The sequence below is a fragment of the Pongo pygmaeus genome, chromosome 11, assembly GCF_028885625.2.
Source record: "Pongo pygmaeus isolate AG05252 chromosome 11, NHGRI_mPonPyg2-v2.0_pri, whole genome shotgun sequence".
Taxonomy (NCBI): domain Eukaryota; kingdom Metazoa; phylum Chordata; class Mammalia; order Primates; family Hominidae; genus Pongo; species Pongo pygmaeus.
The window spans coordinates 119545386-119557416 of record NC_072384.2 but is presented as its reverse complement, the minus strand read 5'-3'; the positions used below and the strand labels follow the sequence as shown (position 1 = coordinate 119557416).

Here is a 12031-nt window from a genome sequence, read left to right as displayed (position 1 = left end):
TGACTGTATGGCTGCATCCATTCTCCCATCTTGTTTTAAAAGGTGGCGGGGGTGGGGTGAGTTGGACTATGATTGAATTAATTTGCAAGGTCCCTAAACACAAGATTAAGTTTGGATTTCTCTGTGTTCTTTTTCTTTATAGCCCAGCACTGAGTGGATGCTCAGGAGCTGGAGGCTAATCATAGAGCATGGCGAGGTCGGCAGCAGCAGGGCAGAATGATCAGGGAAGACCTTGTTGCAGGCACAGACCCAAACAAAGCTAAATCAGACCAAACACAGGGCAGTGTTAGCTCTGTCTTCATTTTCACATTCGGACCTTCAAGGGCAGTGTGCCTTGTATATTTAGGGTACTATATTTTCTCCCAGGTCACCAAGGTTTCTGATCGTGAACTGATAGAGGGGTATTCTGTGAGGACAAAGAGAGAGACCCAGTATCAGGGTTGGATATTGCCTGAAACTCAGAGGTAGCTCATCCAAGTGAGCTGCTGTGGAAAATTTGAAATGAGGAGAAAGGAGAATGAAACAGTTGTCTTCTAAAAATCTAGTTATCACCACCCTATCTCTTTTCTCTGTCCTAGTAGTTTTTTCTGTCAGACTCTGAGGAAACTGTGAAATTAATCCCATCAAAAACCATTTGACTGTTAGCTATTTTTATGGCCTATATCTGCAGATCATATTTTTGTGTTTTCCAGACAGCCCTTATTGAGTGTATATTACTTAAAAATGGAAATGACATAGCAGAGCATTTGCACAAGCCACATTAGGAAGCAGGAAATGGTGGTGAGAGAGTTCTTAGTTCAAGCATTGCGGGATCAGTTGGGCTGTGCAGAATACTCTTGCTAAAATGTTGTTGGAAGCAAGCTGTTTGTGCTTTGTGTGCTTCTGGAGAGAGTAGCAGCTTTACTCTTCACTGTTATACTTGCCACCCAAAAAAGAGGGTGGAGAGAATGAAGATGAAACCTTGGCCTCTTGGGTAGGTCCTGAAGAATTGGAGAGTAAAGGAGAGCTTTGAGAAGCGGGAGCTATTTTGGGGAGGTAGGGAGACAATACCTACAGAGTAGGCACCCTTTAACTTATCATCCCGTGGAATCCTTCCATCAGCCTCATCAAAGTAGCTGTTGGTCTCCTCATTTTTCTGGTAAGGGAGCAGAGGCTAAAAGAGGTTAGTAACACACTTGGTAACTGGCAAAGCCAGGATTTAAACCCAGGACCTTCTGATGCAAAAGCCATGCTGCCTCAGTCATTACTAGAGACCGAGGAGTCGGCTAGTGTGGCGATGGAGTCAGTGAACTACCCACAGGTTACTGGGTAGATTTCTGTGTCTCCTTGATCTGGACCTTGACTGGTCACCGTATTACTAGATAATAGTATGCTTTGGGACGCCAGTGAAGAGAAGTTAATACAGATGCTCCTCAACTTACGATGGGGCCGCATCCCAATAAATCCATCCTAAGTTGAAAATAGCAGAGCCGGGCGTGGTGGCTCACGCCTGTAACCCCAGCACTTTGGGAGGCCAAGGCGGGTGGATCAACTGAGGTCAGGAGTTCGAGACCATCCTGGCCAACATGGTGCAGCCCCATCTCTACTAAAATTACAAAAATTAGCCAGGCGTGGTGGCGGGTGCCTGTGGTCCCAGCTACTTGGGAGACTGAGGCAGGAGAATTGCTTGAACCTGGGAGAGAGAGGTTGCAGTGAGCGGAGATTGCACCACTGCACTCCAGCCTGGGAGACAGAGCGAGACTTCATCTCAAAAAAAAAAAAAAAAAGGAAAGAAAGAAAGAAAATATCCTGAGTTGAAAGTGCGTTTTTGACTTATGAGACTATCCAAAGATAGCCCCATCATAGGTCAAGGAGTGTATTGAATGCCTATCACTTTCACATCATCAGTAAAATAGAAAAATCCTAAGTCAGGGACCATCTGTAATTAGATCAGACTGAGTTTCTCTATGTACTTTATCATTAGGGCATTTCTTGAGTCCACTTAGCACTCACTGGAGTAGGGCCAGGCAAGAAAAGTCTCAGTGTGCCTTGCAAAGGGAAGGAACAGACATTTCTTGGGCACTTACTCGATTCTCTCATTTAATCCTTTCACACATTCTGTGATGTAAATGTTGTTAGTCTTGATCCCTCAGTGCCTGACTCCCAATGTCTGTCTCCTTTCCCTCCTCTCTCTCTCAAAATAAACCATTAAGTATGATGGCTTGCCCACAGTGTCACAGCTAGCAAATAGAAGACCACCTTAGGTACAAATCCACATCTTTGAGACCTTAAGGCCAGAACTTAAAGTGTATTTCTTTTTTTTTTTTCTGGTAATTTTTTTTCTAATTCCCGAGTAGCTTTGCTTCTTCCTCTTTGAGTGATAAGCTACTTTGGACTTTCTTTTTTAAACCTTGATACTATCCTCGCACGTTGGGTTCATCTTTCCTTCTGACTCTCAGCCTTTTACTACTGCAGTTGGGTCTGTGTCATGGACCCAGGGCCATTTCAGGTTATCTTTGATTTAGGGATTTCATTTGGATGGTAATAGTACCATCTCACAGAGTATACATTTTAATTAGCTATATATTTGTTGGTGATCTCCCCTCTAGAATGTAAACTTCAAGAGGGCAGGTAATTTTATCTCTTTTGTTCACTACCATATTCCCAGCATCTAAATAATCCCAAACACCACAGTAGATGATCAGCAAATATTTGTTAAATATGAATGGATTGGCAATGGGGGAGTTACGTTTCTTGAAGAGTCCTTCTCATTAGAGTCTTCTTCCTAAATTACGTTTCTTGTTCCTTTCTCTTTATTCTGGCAAACCCCCTGGCCATTTGAGACCTTAGAAGAGTTTTCTAATATGCTCTTATTCCTAAGGGAAACTGATGGTGAACATTGCCATGATTCCCTAAATGGAGACCTGGGCTCCCGAGGGAAGGAAGTTTGTATCTAGACCAGCAATGTTTACCACATTGCAAAAGGGAGGAGCGGAATTCTTACTCTTAGGGAAGTCACGTGTTGTGGGCCCTGCCCTTGTGATATTGTGATGGTCAGTGCCAGGGTCTTGGGGCTGTGCCAGTTTCTGGGGCGGGTGCCAGAACCAAAGACATGCTCAAAGGCTGACTCTGGAGAGCTCCAGTTAGCTCGTTTTCCCTTTTTCTTCATTAAACCTGTATCCTCAGACTGTGGGCCCATATTTATAGGGTGAGCAGTAGATCAGATCTAGCCTTTCTTACCCAGGATTCTAGAAGTTTCTTTTCTGAAACAGTCTCAGAGGAAAGGAGGGGTGAGACAGGGAGGAGAGGCAGGTTACGTATTTGTAGTTGAAAATGCTAATTGGAAGCTCTCTAGCAAATCCTGAGAGAGTCTTGGGCTTTCTGGACCACTGCGAGTGAGTTTAGACCTCATGAAGATGAGAGTTACCTCTGAAGAGGGGAGGTTGGACCCTCAGAACCAAGATGGGCTGCCGTAGGGACAAGAAGGGGAAATAAAATGCCCTACAGGGTTTCTGTCACTTTGGTTTGCCTAAAGTTTCTGATATGGCTGTATACCAGGGTCCAAAGTCCCAGTGCATTGGAGATGGGAGAGTAATATAGCTCTTGTGGCTGTTGAAAAATCACACTACTAGAAGTAAGTAATGAGGAAGTACTAAGAGCTTAGGTAAATGTAACAGAGAGTCTAAAAAGGGAAGCCTGGAAGCAGCTCTGGATTCCTCATTGTTCCATCAATACTAGTTTGGAGCCAAGGAAGCTTTGGCAAACAGTTGTAGAGTAGAGAAAGCCACTTTATGAAACAAAAGGAAATTCCCATGGGCATAACCTTCATTCAGAAAATGAAGTCCTTTGCAAACTAGTGAATGTGAACTTAGCCTTCTAGTCTTGCTTCCCATGAGACATCCACATACCCGGTCTTCACACCTTTATGCTTCACTTACTTCCAGCACATCCAGAGTCTAACTTTGCAAGGCTTGTCTTGATGTCACCACCTTTGATGCTTTTTGCAGAACTCGTGTGTCAAAATTCATCCCTTTCTTCTTCTGTGGTTCCCTATTACCCTTTGTTGAGAACTCTGTTATAGCAAATCACTTGAAAAATAAAACAAAACAACATATGTCTGCCTATCTCCCACATGCAAATGTGAACTCTTTGAAGTAGGGACTCTGAGTTACTATCTTTGTATTAACTCAGACCTGTTATGAGGGAAGGATTGATGCATCTATTTCCCCTGCCTTGAATCCTGTAGTGCCTGGCACATAGTAGACTCTCAGTAACTTTTTTGCTTACTAGAATTGATTATGGGTTAATCAGATGAACACGTTCTACTGACCTGACTCTTCTTTCCCTCCCCACTTTGGGCAGTGACCCGCATTGTGGCCGGTACATCGTGCTCCTGGCTCACTCGCACTTATAGCAGGGGGCACTATTTACTTTACTTACTCCTGACTCCAGCATTCTGCCTTTGATCTCTGCCGCCTGCCCCAGGTAGCCACTACCATTGTCCTGCCCCAGGAGCTAATATTTCTCTTTCCCAAGCTCCTGCCTCTCCACCTCTCTTCCCTAGTGTATTCTGAGAATGAGGCCCAAGGAATCGGTGATAATGGGGAATGGCTAGAATGGGATTAAGAGTATGGTCTCTCAGCCCCCATGGGTTCCAGTCTGGTCCAGCTGTGTCCTTTTTATCTGCTCCCTTTTCTTGTCACCTTGGGGAGCTTGTTCCTCAGCTGGATGGCAGGTGATCTGGGATGTGAAGGATTGCAGGTTGTGATCCTGGGAGAAGCTGGATTGCCCGTTTGACCAAAATTCTGCTGTTCAGGGAAGTAAATAGGATAGTAATTATATGTGTGGGCCTTGAAGCCAGACCGCCCGGACTCTAACCATGTGCCACCACTTACTAGCTGGGACCATCTCAGCCAAACGGGGTCATGCTAGTGCCTACCATGCTCATTCATTCACACATAGTACTGAGCCTCTACCGTGAGGTCAGGGTTCTTGTAGATGCCAGGGAAATAGTAGTAGAAAACACAAAAATGGTTTAATACATTTTAAGTACTTAGAGCAAATGTCTAGCATATATATATTTTAGCATATCTAGATATATATAGATATATATCTAGATATATATATATATTTTTTTTAAGACAGAGTCTTGCTGTGTTGCCCAGGCTGGAGTGCAGTGGCGCAATCTCGGCTCACCACAAGCTCCGCCTGCCGGGTTCATGCCATTCTGCTGCCTCAGCCTCCCGAGCAGCTGGGACTACAGGCGCCTGCCACCGCGCCCAGCTAATTTTTTGTCTTTTTTAGTAGAGATTTCACCATGGGTTTCACCATGGTCTCGTTCTCCTGACCTTGTGATCCGCCCGCCTCGGCCTCCCAAAGTGCTGGGATTACAGGCGTGAGCCACCACACCCGGCCATGTCTAGCATATATTAGGTATTCGACAGTTCTACGATATGCTGTTCCTAGGACTTTTCTGAGAATAGATAGTCAGGTGGAATAACTTTGCCAGCAACTGCAGGATCAGATCTCTCTGAGAAGGGGAAGGACAGAGGAAGAAGGGCTTAGATTAGGTTCCACATTTAGACTCAGGTCCAGCATTTCTGGCACTTCGTTTTGAGGTTAAATACTTGAGCTGAGTGAAGGTCGCCCTGAAAAATTGATGAATCTGTTTGATTCCATGGAAAGGGCAGGAGGAAATGACTCTGGACTGCCTCATTCTGCCTAACCCGTTTGTGTAGACAGCACAGTGCCTACCAAGTCATGTATGAGTGACCCTAAGAGAAGCTACATTTCTTGGGTAGCATGAAGGGAGATGCTAGAGGTCAATATATAAGGAAGGAGGGCAGCTGTTTCCCTCCCCACCATCAGGGCTCTCTGGCTATGGAGGAGAGAACCCTCTTTTGAAGGTGGTGTCTTGGGAGTTAGAGAGCTGAACTTAGGAAGGAGAGTGAGGTAGGGTAGAGGTGGTGTGGCCTGATAGTTTACCTTCCCTGTTTCAGTTCATTCCTCAGGGAATGCTGCCAGAGGGCTGTTAGACTCTAGTGTGATTACTGGCTAGAGGCAAAGTTTGGACTCGGGGCTCTGATTCATTGCCTGTGGTTTCCAGTGAAAGTCCAGGCCTGATATAGTCTTTATGGGGATAGGGTTGGAGTAGAAATGTATGTGACATTTCCTGGTAATCAACAAGGTTTTCAGCTATCCTGACTGGTTCAGCACCTGCTTTCCTGCCTCTCCCACTTTCTCTTTTCTATTCTTCTCCCATGAGAGGGCTTTCAGAAATGAATGCCCTTACAGCACAAAAAGGTGCCCTTGACCCAAGATATGGGCCAATCCAGGATTCTTGGGTTGGTTCCCATGTGAGCTGCTGGCATGGCTGCTCTTGGGGACCTGCTAACTTGGCTGGGAACCATGGTGATTTGCACGCCTAGGGACAGGTGAAATAGTTCTGGGCCCTTTCCAAGATTCCAAAGTGCAGCCAGGTTTGGGACCACTAGATACTCTACTCTTTCATCTCATTTTTATCGCACTTTGTTCAGTCTTCAGCCATTACCTCAACCCGGTTCAGCCAAGTGTATGAAACTACAACTAGGCAAAGTATTTTGCTGTGGATATAAGTCCACAGTTCATTCTGTAGTGAAGGAAACAGATAAATATAATGTAATCATAGCAGTGTTTCTCAGCCTTTTAAAAATTATCACTTCCCTAAGGAACATTTTAAGACATTTTTTGCCTAATCACTCCCTCTCAGGAAATCTTAATGCCACAGATATACCAAAAAATCTATTTATGTACTCTGTGTGTGTATGTGTGTGTGTGTGTGTGCGCGTGCGTGTGCACCTTTATACTTTAAAACAGTCAGTTTTTTTAACCCCTCAAGAACAGTTTTCACCCCCTTGGGGGAATCTCAGCCCACTGTGAGCATGTGGGTGATAGTAAAGGAGGGTGGGACAGCAGTGGGGAATGGAAAATGGCCGGGGGCCTCAAAAGCTTTGTCAGCTTTGTTTTTCCTGTCTCCTCTGCCTGAACATCACAGCTCCATAATTGTTTCTTGCCTCTCAGTCTGTCATTACCATTTTGCTCTCTCTCCTTTATCCTGAATTTTATCATTTTTCTCTAGTTTAGGAATGAATTTAATGAAAATAGTAATTTGTTCAGCTCAGAGAAAATTTAGGGGAAATAATTTCCTAAAATAGCCCTCTAAGAAATCATCCCTTTGGAAAAAGAGCCTAGAAATCTATAGGGTATTCATGGGAAAACATAATAGACTTAAGGATTAGGGGAAATAAGATATACATTTGGAGTTGCCCTTCAGAGGAGATGTCCCAAGAAATCTTTATATTGGTGCCACCAGGCTTGGATATGGACGCCCCCTATTGGATCTAACTGCTTTATATTAATTCATTTGGGGTTGATGCCAGTTCTGCATGTGGGGTATTAGATCACTTCTCTAGCAATACAGTGTAACCAATGACAGTATCTCCTCTCTCTTACAGAAACTGCCAGAGGCATGCAGCATTGGTGATGGAAAGCCCTTTGTCATGAATCTGCAGAATCTGTATATGGCAGTCACCAAACAAGAGGTCCAAGTGGGACAGAAGCATCAAGGCACTGGTGAGCACTCCAGAGGTACCCGGTCTGTGTGAGGATACAATTAGGATCTAGGTTTATGCTGTCCAATATGATAGTTTTCTAGCCACATATAACTATTTAAGTTTAAATTAATAAAAATGAAATAAAACTAAAAATGTATTTTCTCTTTTGCACTAGCCACATTTCAAGTGATTAGTAGCTGCATGTGGCTGGTGGCTTACCAAGTTAGTGCAGACACAGAACATTTCCATCATTGCAGAAAGTTCGATCGGATGGCACTGGTCTAGGTACTTAGAAGGGTTAGCAAAAGAACCAGGAGAAAGATTAGTTTCCCCAGCTGGGTGCAGTGACTCACACCAGTAACCCCAGCACTTCGGGAGGCCGAGGTGGGAAAGGCCAGGAGTTTGAGACCAGCCTGGACAACATAGCAAAAACCTCATCTCTTTAAAAAAAAAAAAAAAATTAATCTCCGTACCTCAGACATGTCAGGGAATATGTAGAAGAACAGCTGGCTATTTTGAGTCAAGGAAACTCTCATCCTACCTGCTGATAGTGGGCCTGGGGAAATCTTCATAGCAGAAACAGGGCTTTCTGAAAGTCAGCTGGAAGTTGGACTTGTGGCTACTTCTGTCTGCTTATGTATTTGTACCAAACCCTGGCCTTTATCAGAATGCTTGGTGAATGCTAATATCTTCCTGGTAAGAAGAAGGCATTTATCACTATCTTCTCTTGATCTTTCTGATTTCAGGAGATCCTCATACCTCAAACAGTGCTTCCCTGCAAGGAATCGATAGCCAGTGTGTAAACCAGCCAGAACAACTGGTCTCCTCAGCCCCAACCCTCTCAGCGCCTGAGAAAGAGTCCACGGTGAGTCATGAGCAGCTTCCTGGATGGTGTTCTGAGAGTTGGCACCTATAGCCCCCAAGCCAGTGGTCCCTGGAATTGCTGCTTCATTGGCACTGCCTCAAAAATATTGAGGGATATTTGTGACCAGGCTCCAAATTGTAGGTGTCTAGATGGAGAGTCATGGTCTTGCACATCTTCCCTTGGTGCCCCTTCTCTGTAGTTCTTGTACGAATGATGTGCCTTGACTCCTCTTTCACCTTATCCCATTTCCAGTGATGGCCAGTGATGACCAGTGATAGTCAGCGAGGCTATTCCTTGGGGGAGAAGGGAATCTACATCTCCTGCTTAGGGTCTTATATCACATTTGCTGTCTGACATAGACTTCAAAATACCTATGTCAGACACTTCCTGAATGCCTCTTCTTTCTAGCTGGGCGTGGTGGCTCATGCTTGTTATCACAACCTGTGGGAGGCCAAGGCAGGAGGATCACTTGAAGCCAGGAGTTTGATACCAGCCTGGGCAACAAAGTGAAACCCTATCTTTACAAAAAACAAAATTAGCCAGATATGTTGGAGGCTGAGGCAGGGAGATTGCTCGAGCCCAGGAGTTCAAGGCTGCAGTGAGCTCTGATTGTGCCCATGTACTCCAGCCTGGGTGGAAAAAAAAAAAAAAAAAGGCCTCATCCTAACCAGGAGCCATGAGAGGAAGAAAGTTCCTTTCCTAATTTCAGTGGAACTATTTCAAAACCCCTACTAACTTGGGTTCCCTTTTTTCTAGGGTACTTCAGGCCCTCTGCAGAGACCTCAGCTGTCAAAGGTCAAGAGGAAGAAGCCAAGGGGGCTCTTCAGTTAACCTGCTGTGGCCTCAGCTGCTGAGGATGGACTTGGAGAATAGCTTCCAAGCTTCACCTTGAAAGAAGCTTACATGGCAGCAATATTTCTAAAATAGTGATACAGTCAGAGACCTACTGTAAGGGCGAGAGAACTGAAGTTCATGTTGACATGCCCACAGGGAATTGGCCTTCCCTATTCAAGTGGAAGCCAGTCTCTGAGAATCCCGTGCTCTCCTCTCTTTTGGTGGAGGTTCTGTAGGTTCAGGTTTCTACCATGGACTGTAGGTATATAGGGCAAGTCAGCAAGAAAGCACCACACACTCAGGAAGCCTTGTCTACCTTTCCCTAGTGTCTCTAGCCAGCCAGCCCCAGATACTCCTCAGAGACCCACTTCTCTCTTTTGCATGGAATAAAAAGCACTCACACTCCCTGCTTTTGGGATTACTTATGCTGTGGAACTCATAATCCAATTCACTTCCTTCACTGGGTCCCACCCCATTGTTGTCTCTGGATGAAGTCTAGCCATCAGTCCAGTCCTTCAGATTCTTCTTAAACTTTTCTGCAGTTGCCAGAGCTAAGCCTCCATTCGGAAACTTCGATCTCAAGAACTCCCTTGATGGTGGGCACAAGACAGATAGATGATTGCTGCTTTCCTTTGCCAAACTTGGATGCATTTTTCTCTTTGTTTCCAAAGTATAGGCAACAGGTTAAACTACCACATGGGGTAGTTTATCGATCCTCCCGCCTCATCCTCCTGCGTAACTGAGACTAAAGGCACACACCACCACACCTAGCTAATTTTTGTATTTTTTTGTGTGTGGAGACAAGGCTTTGCCATGTTGCCCAGGCTGGTCTTGAACTCCTGGGCTCTAGTGATCTGCCCACCTCAGCCTCCCAAAGTGCTGGGATTACAGGCATGAGCCACCACGCCTCTCCCATTTCTGGTTTATTTACTTTTGATGGTTAAATGCCTCCTTATTCATATATCCTGTATATATACTGGTGTTTCTGTCCTGATGTCAAGTCTCGAGAGAAGATGATCAAACAATAATAAAATAATTATAATAAGAACAACAGTAATAAATAGCTAACATTTATTGAGCAGTTAATGTATACCAGGTACTCTAATGAGCACCTGACATTGATCCTCATAGCATCATATGAGGAAGATGCTGTTAACCCACTAAGAAATTGGGTCTTGAAGTGAGTAAGTGACTTATCAAAGGTCATACAGCTAGTAAGTGACAGCCAGAATTTAAGCCCAGACAGCTGAGTTCTTAACAGCATTATTATATACACTAATGAAAACATTTATTTTCCAGAAAGGACATTAGGTCCTTCTTTCCAGTCTCCCACTGTAAACCTCCTTATCCCATGACCTTACCTCCTTTCAATAGGATGCTCTACTCCCCAGGGGCTCTTCAAGGAAGTAGCTCTTGAGGACTCCAGGACTTACGCTCATGCTTTTTCCTGCTAGCAGAGTCTGAGAGCTCCACCAAGGCTCATTCCCATTCACTGCTGATAACTTTTCTTTACCCCCAGACCACAGGACCCTAGAGTGTGCTGTGTGGTAGTGACTGTCATTGAAGTGAATTGGGAACTATATAAAAACAGCCTATCAGCTGGCTTACTTTGCTCTTTCGTTACTTTTTTTTTTTTTTTTTTAAATGGAGTCTTGCTCTTGTTGCCCAGGCTGGAGTACAATCGCACAATTTTGGCTCACTGCAACCTCTACCTCCTGTGTTCAAGTGATTCTTCTGCCTCAGCCTCCCGAGTAGCTAGGATTAGGTGCCCGCCACCAAGCCCAGCTAATTTTTGTATTTTCTGTGGAGACGGGGTTTCACCGTGTTGGCTAGGCTGGTCTCGAACTCCTGACCTCAAGTGATCTACCTGCCTCGGCCTCCCAAAGTGCTGGGATTACAGGTTTGAGCCACCGTGTCTGGCTGATCTTTCGTTTCTTTTCAACATAATTTAGATAGTCAGATTTCAGTATCTACAAGGCACATGGAAAATGGAAAGGCTTCCCCTGCAAGCTTGGAGAAAATATGGGTTCTTTACGCTGGGCATTCCCTGTACTGTAAGAGCACAGACTCAAGACATTTTTCATCACAGTGGGGCCGGAGGCCTGTGAATCCCTCAAAATTGTAGGTAAAATCTTAAGAGCAAAATTTTGTTGATGTTCTCAAAAAGAATGTGTGACTTTCTAAAAAGGTTAAGTAGGACTATAGCTAGTAACCTTCCATCCACTGCCCCCATCATCCCCAAAGGTTGCTGTCTCCATGGAGGTATTGCTTAAATACGTCCTTAGAGAAACATTGCTACCAGAGGCCCTGCCACAGGCATTCTTGCCCCGAAGCCCTTACCCCCCAAAGCTAGGGGTAGTGGTTGAGAATCATTCATCCTAAGGCAACTCCAGGGAAATCCCTGCTTTGACAAATTGGCCTAGCCAGGCTGTATTCCAGCCCTGCCCCCTGGCTTGGGCCCCTCCCTGAGGCCCCCAGCCTGACCCAACCCCCACTCTACATGCACATAAAAGGGTCGAATTCTCGTGGCTGCTCCATAAATTTTATTCCGTAAATATTAGTTTTCCCTGTGTTTAATAAAGCAGTGGCCCACCTCCCCGCCTACCCGCCCGCTCCCCGGGGCTGGGGCTGGGGCTGGGGCCAGGGCTGGCTGGTGGGAGAAGGGACTCTTTCAATTGCTTTGGAGTATTTTTAGAAAAAAAAATAATATAAGGCGGTTTACACGAGCAAGCCAGCAAACCAGGAGCAGGACTTGGGACCT

At 45.1% G+C, this 12031-nt stretch overlaps 1 protein-coding gene across 6 annotated transcripts in view; it reads left to right on the top strand.

Annotated features, from left to right (window-relative positions):
* The window catches only part of LOC129031824 (non-homologous end-joining factor 1), a 95783-nt gene extending 85460 nt beyond the window's left edge, over nt 1–10323 (top strand). For all 6 annotated transcript variants that reach the window (XM_063647991.1, XM_063647993.1, XM_063647992.1 and 3 more), the window contains 3 exons: nt 7473–7590; nt 8318–8436; nt 9193–10323. In XM_063647991.1, coding sequence (XP_063504061.1) covers nt 7473–7590; nt 8318–8436; nt 9193–9267 — 312 coding nt within the window. In that variant the 3' untranslated portion in view covers nt 9268–10323. The remainder of the gene's footprint in view (nt 1–7472; nt 7591–8317; nt 8437–9192) is intronic.
* The last annotated feature ends 1708 nt before the right edge of the window (nt 10324–12031 follow it).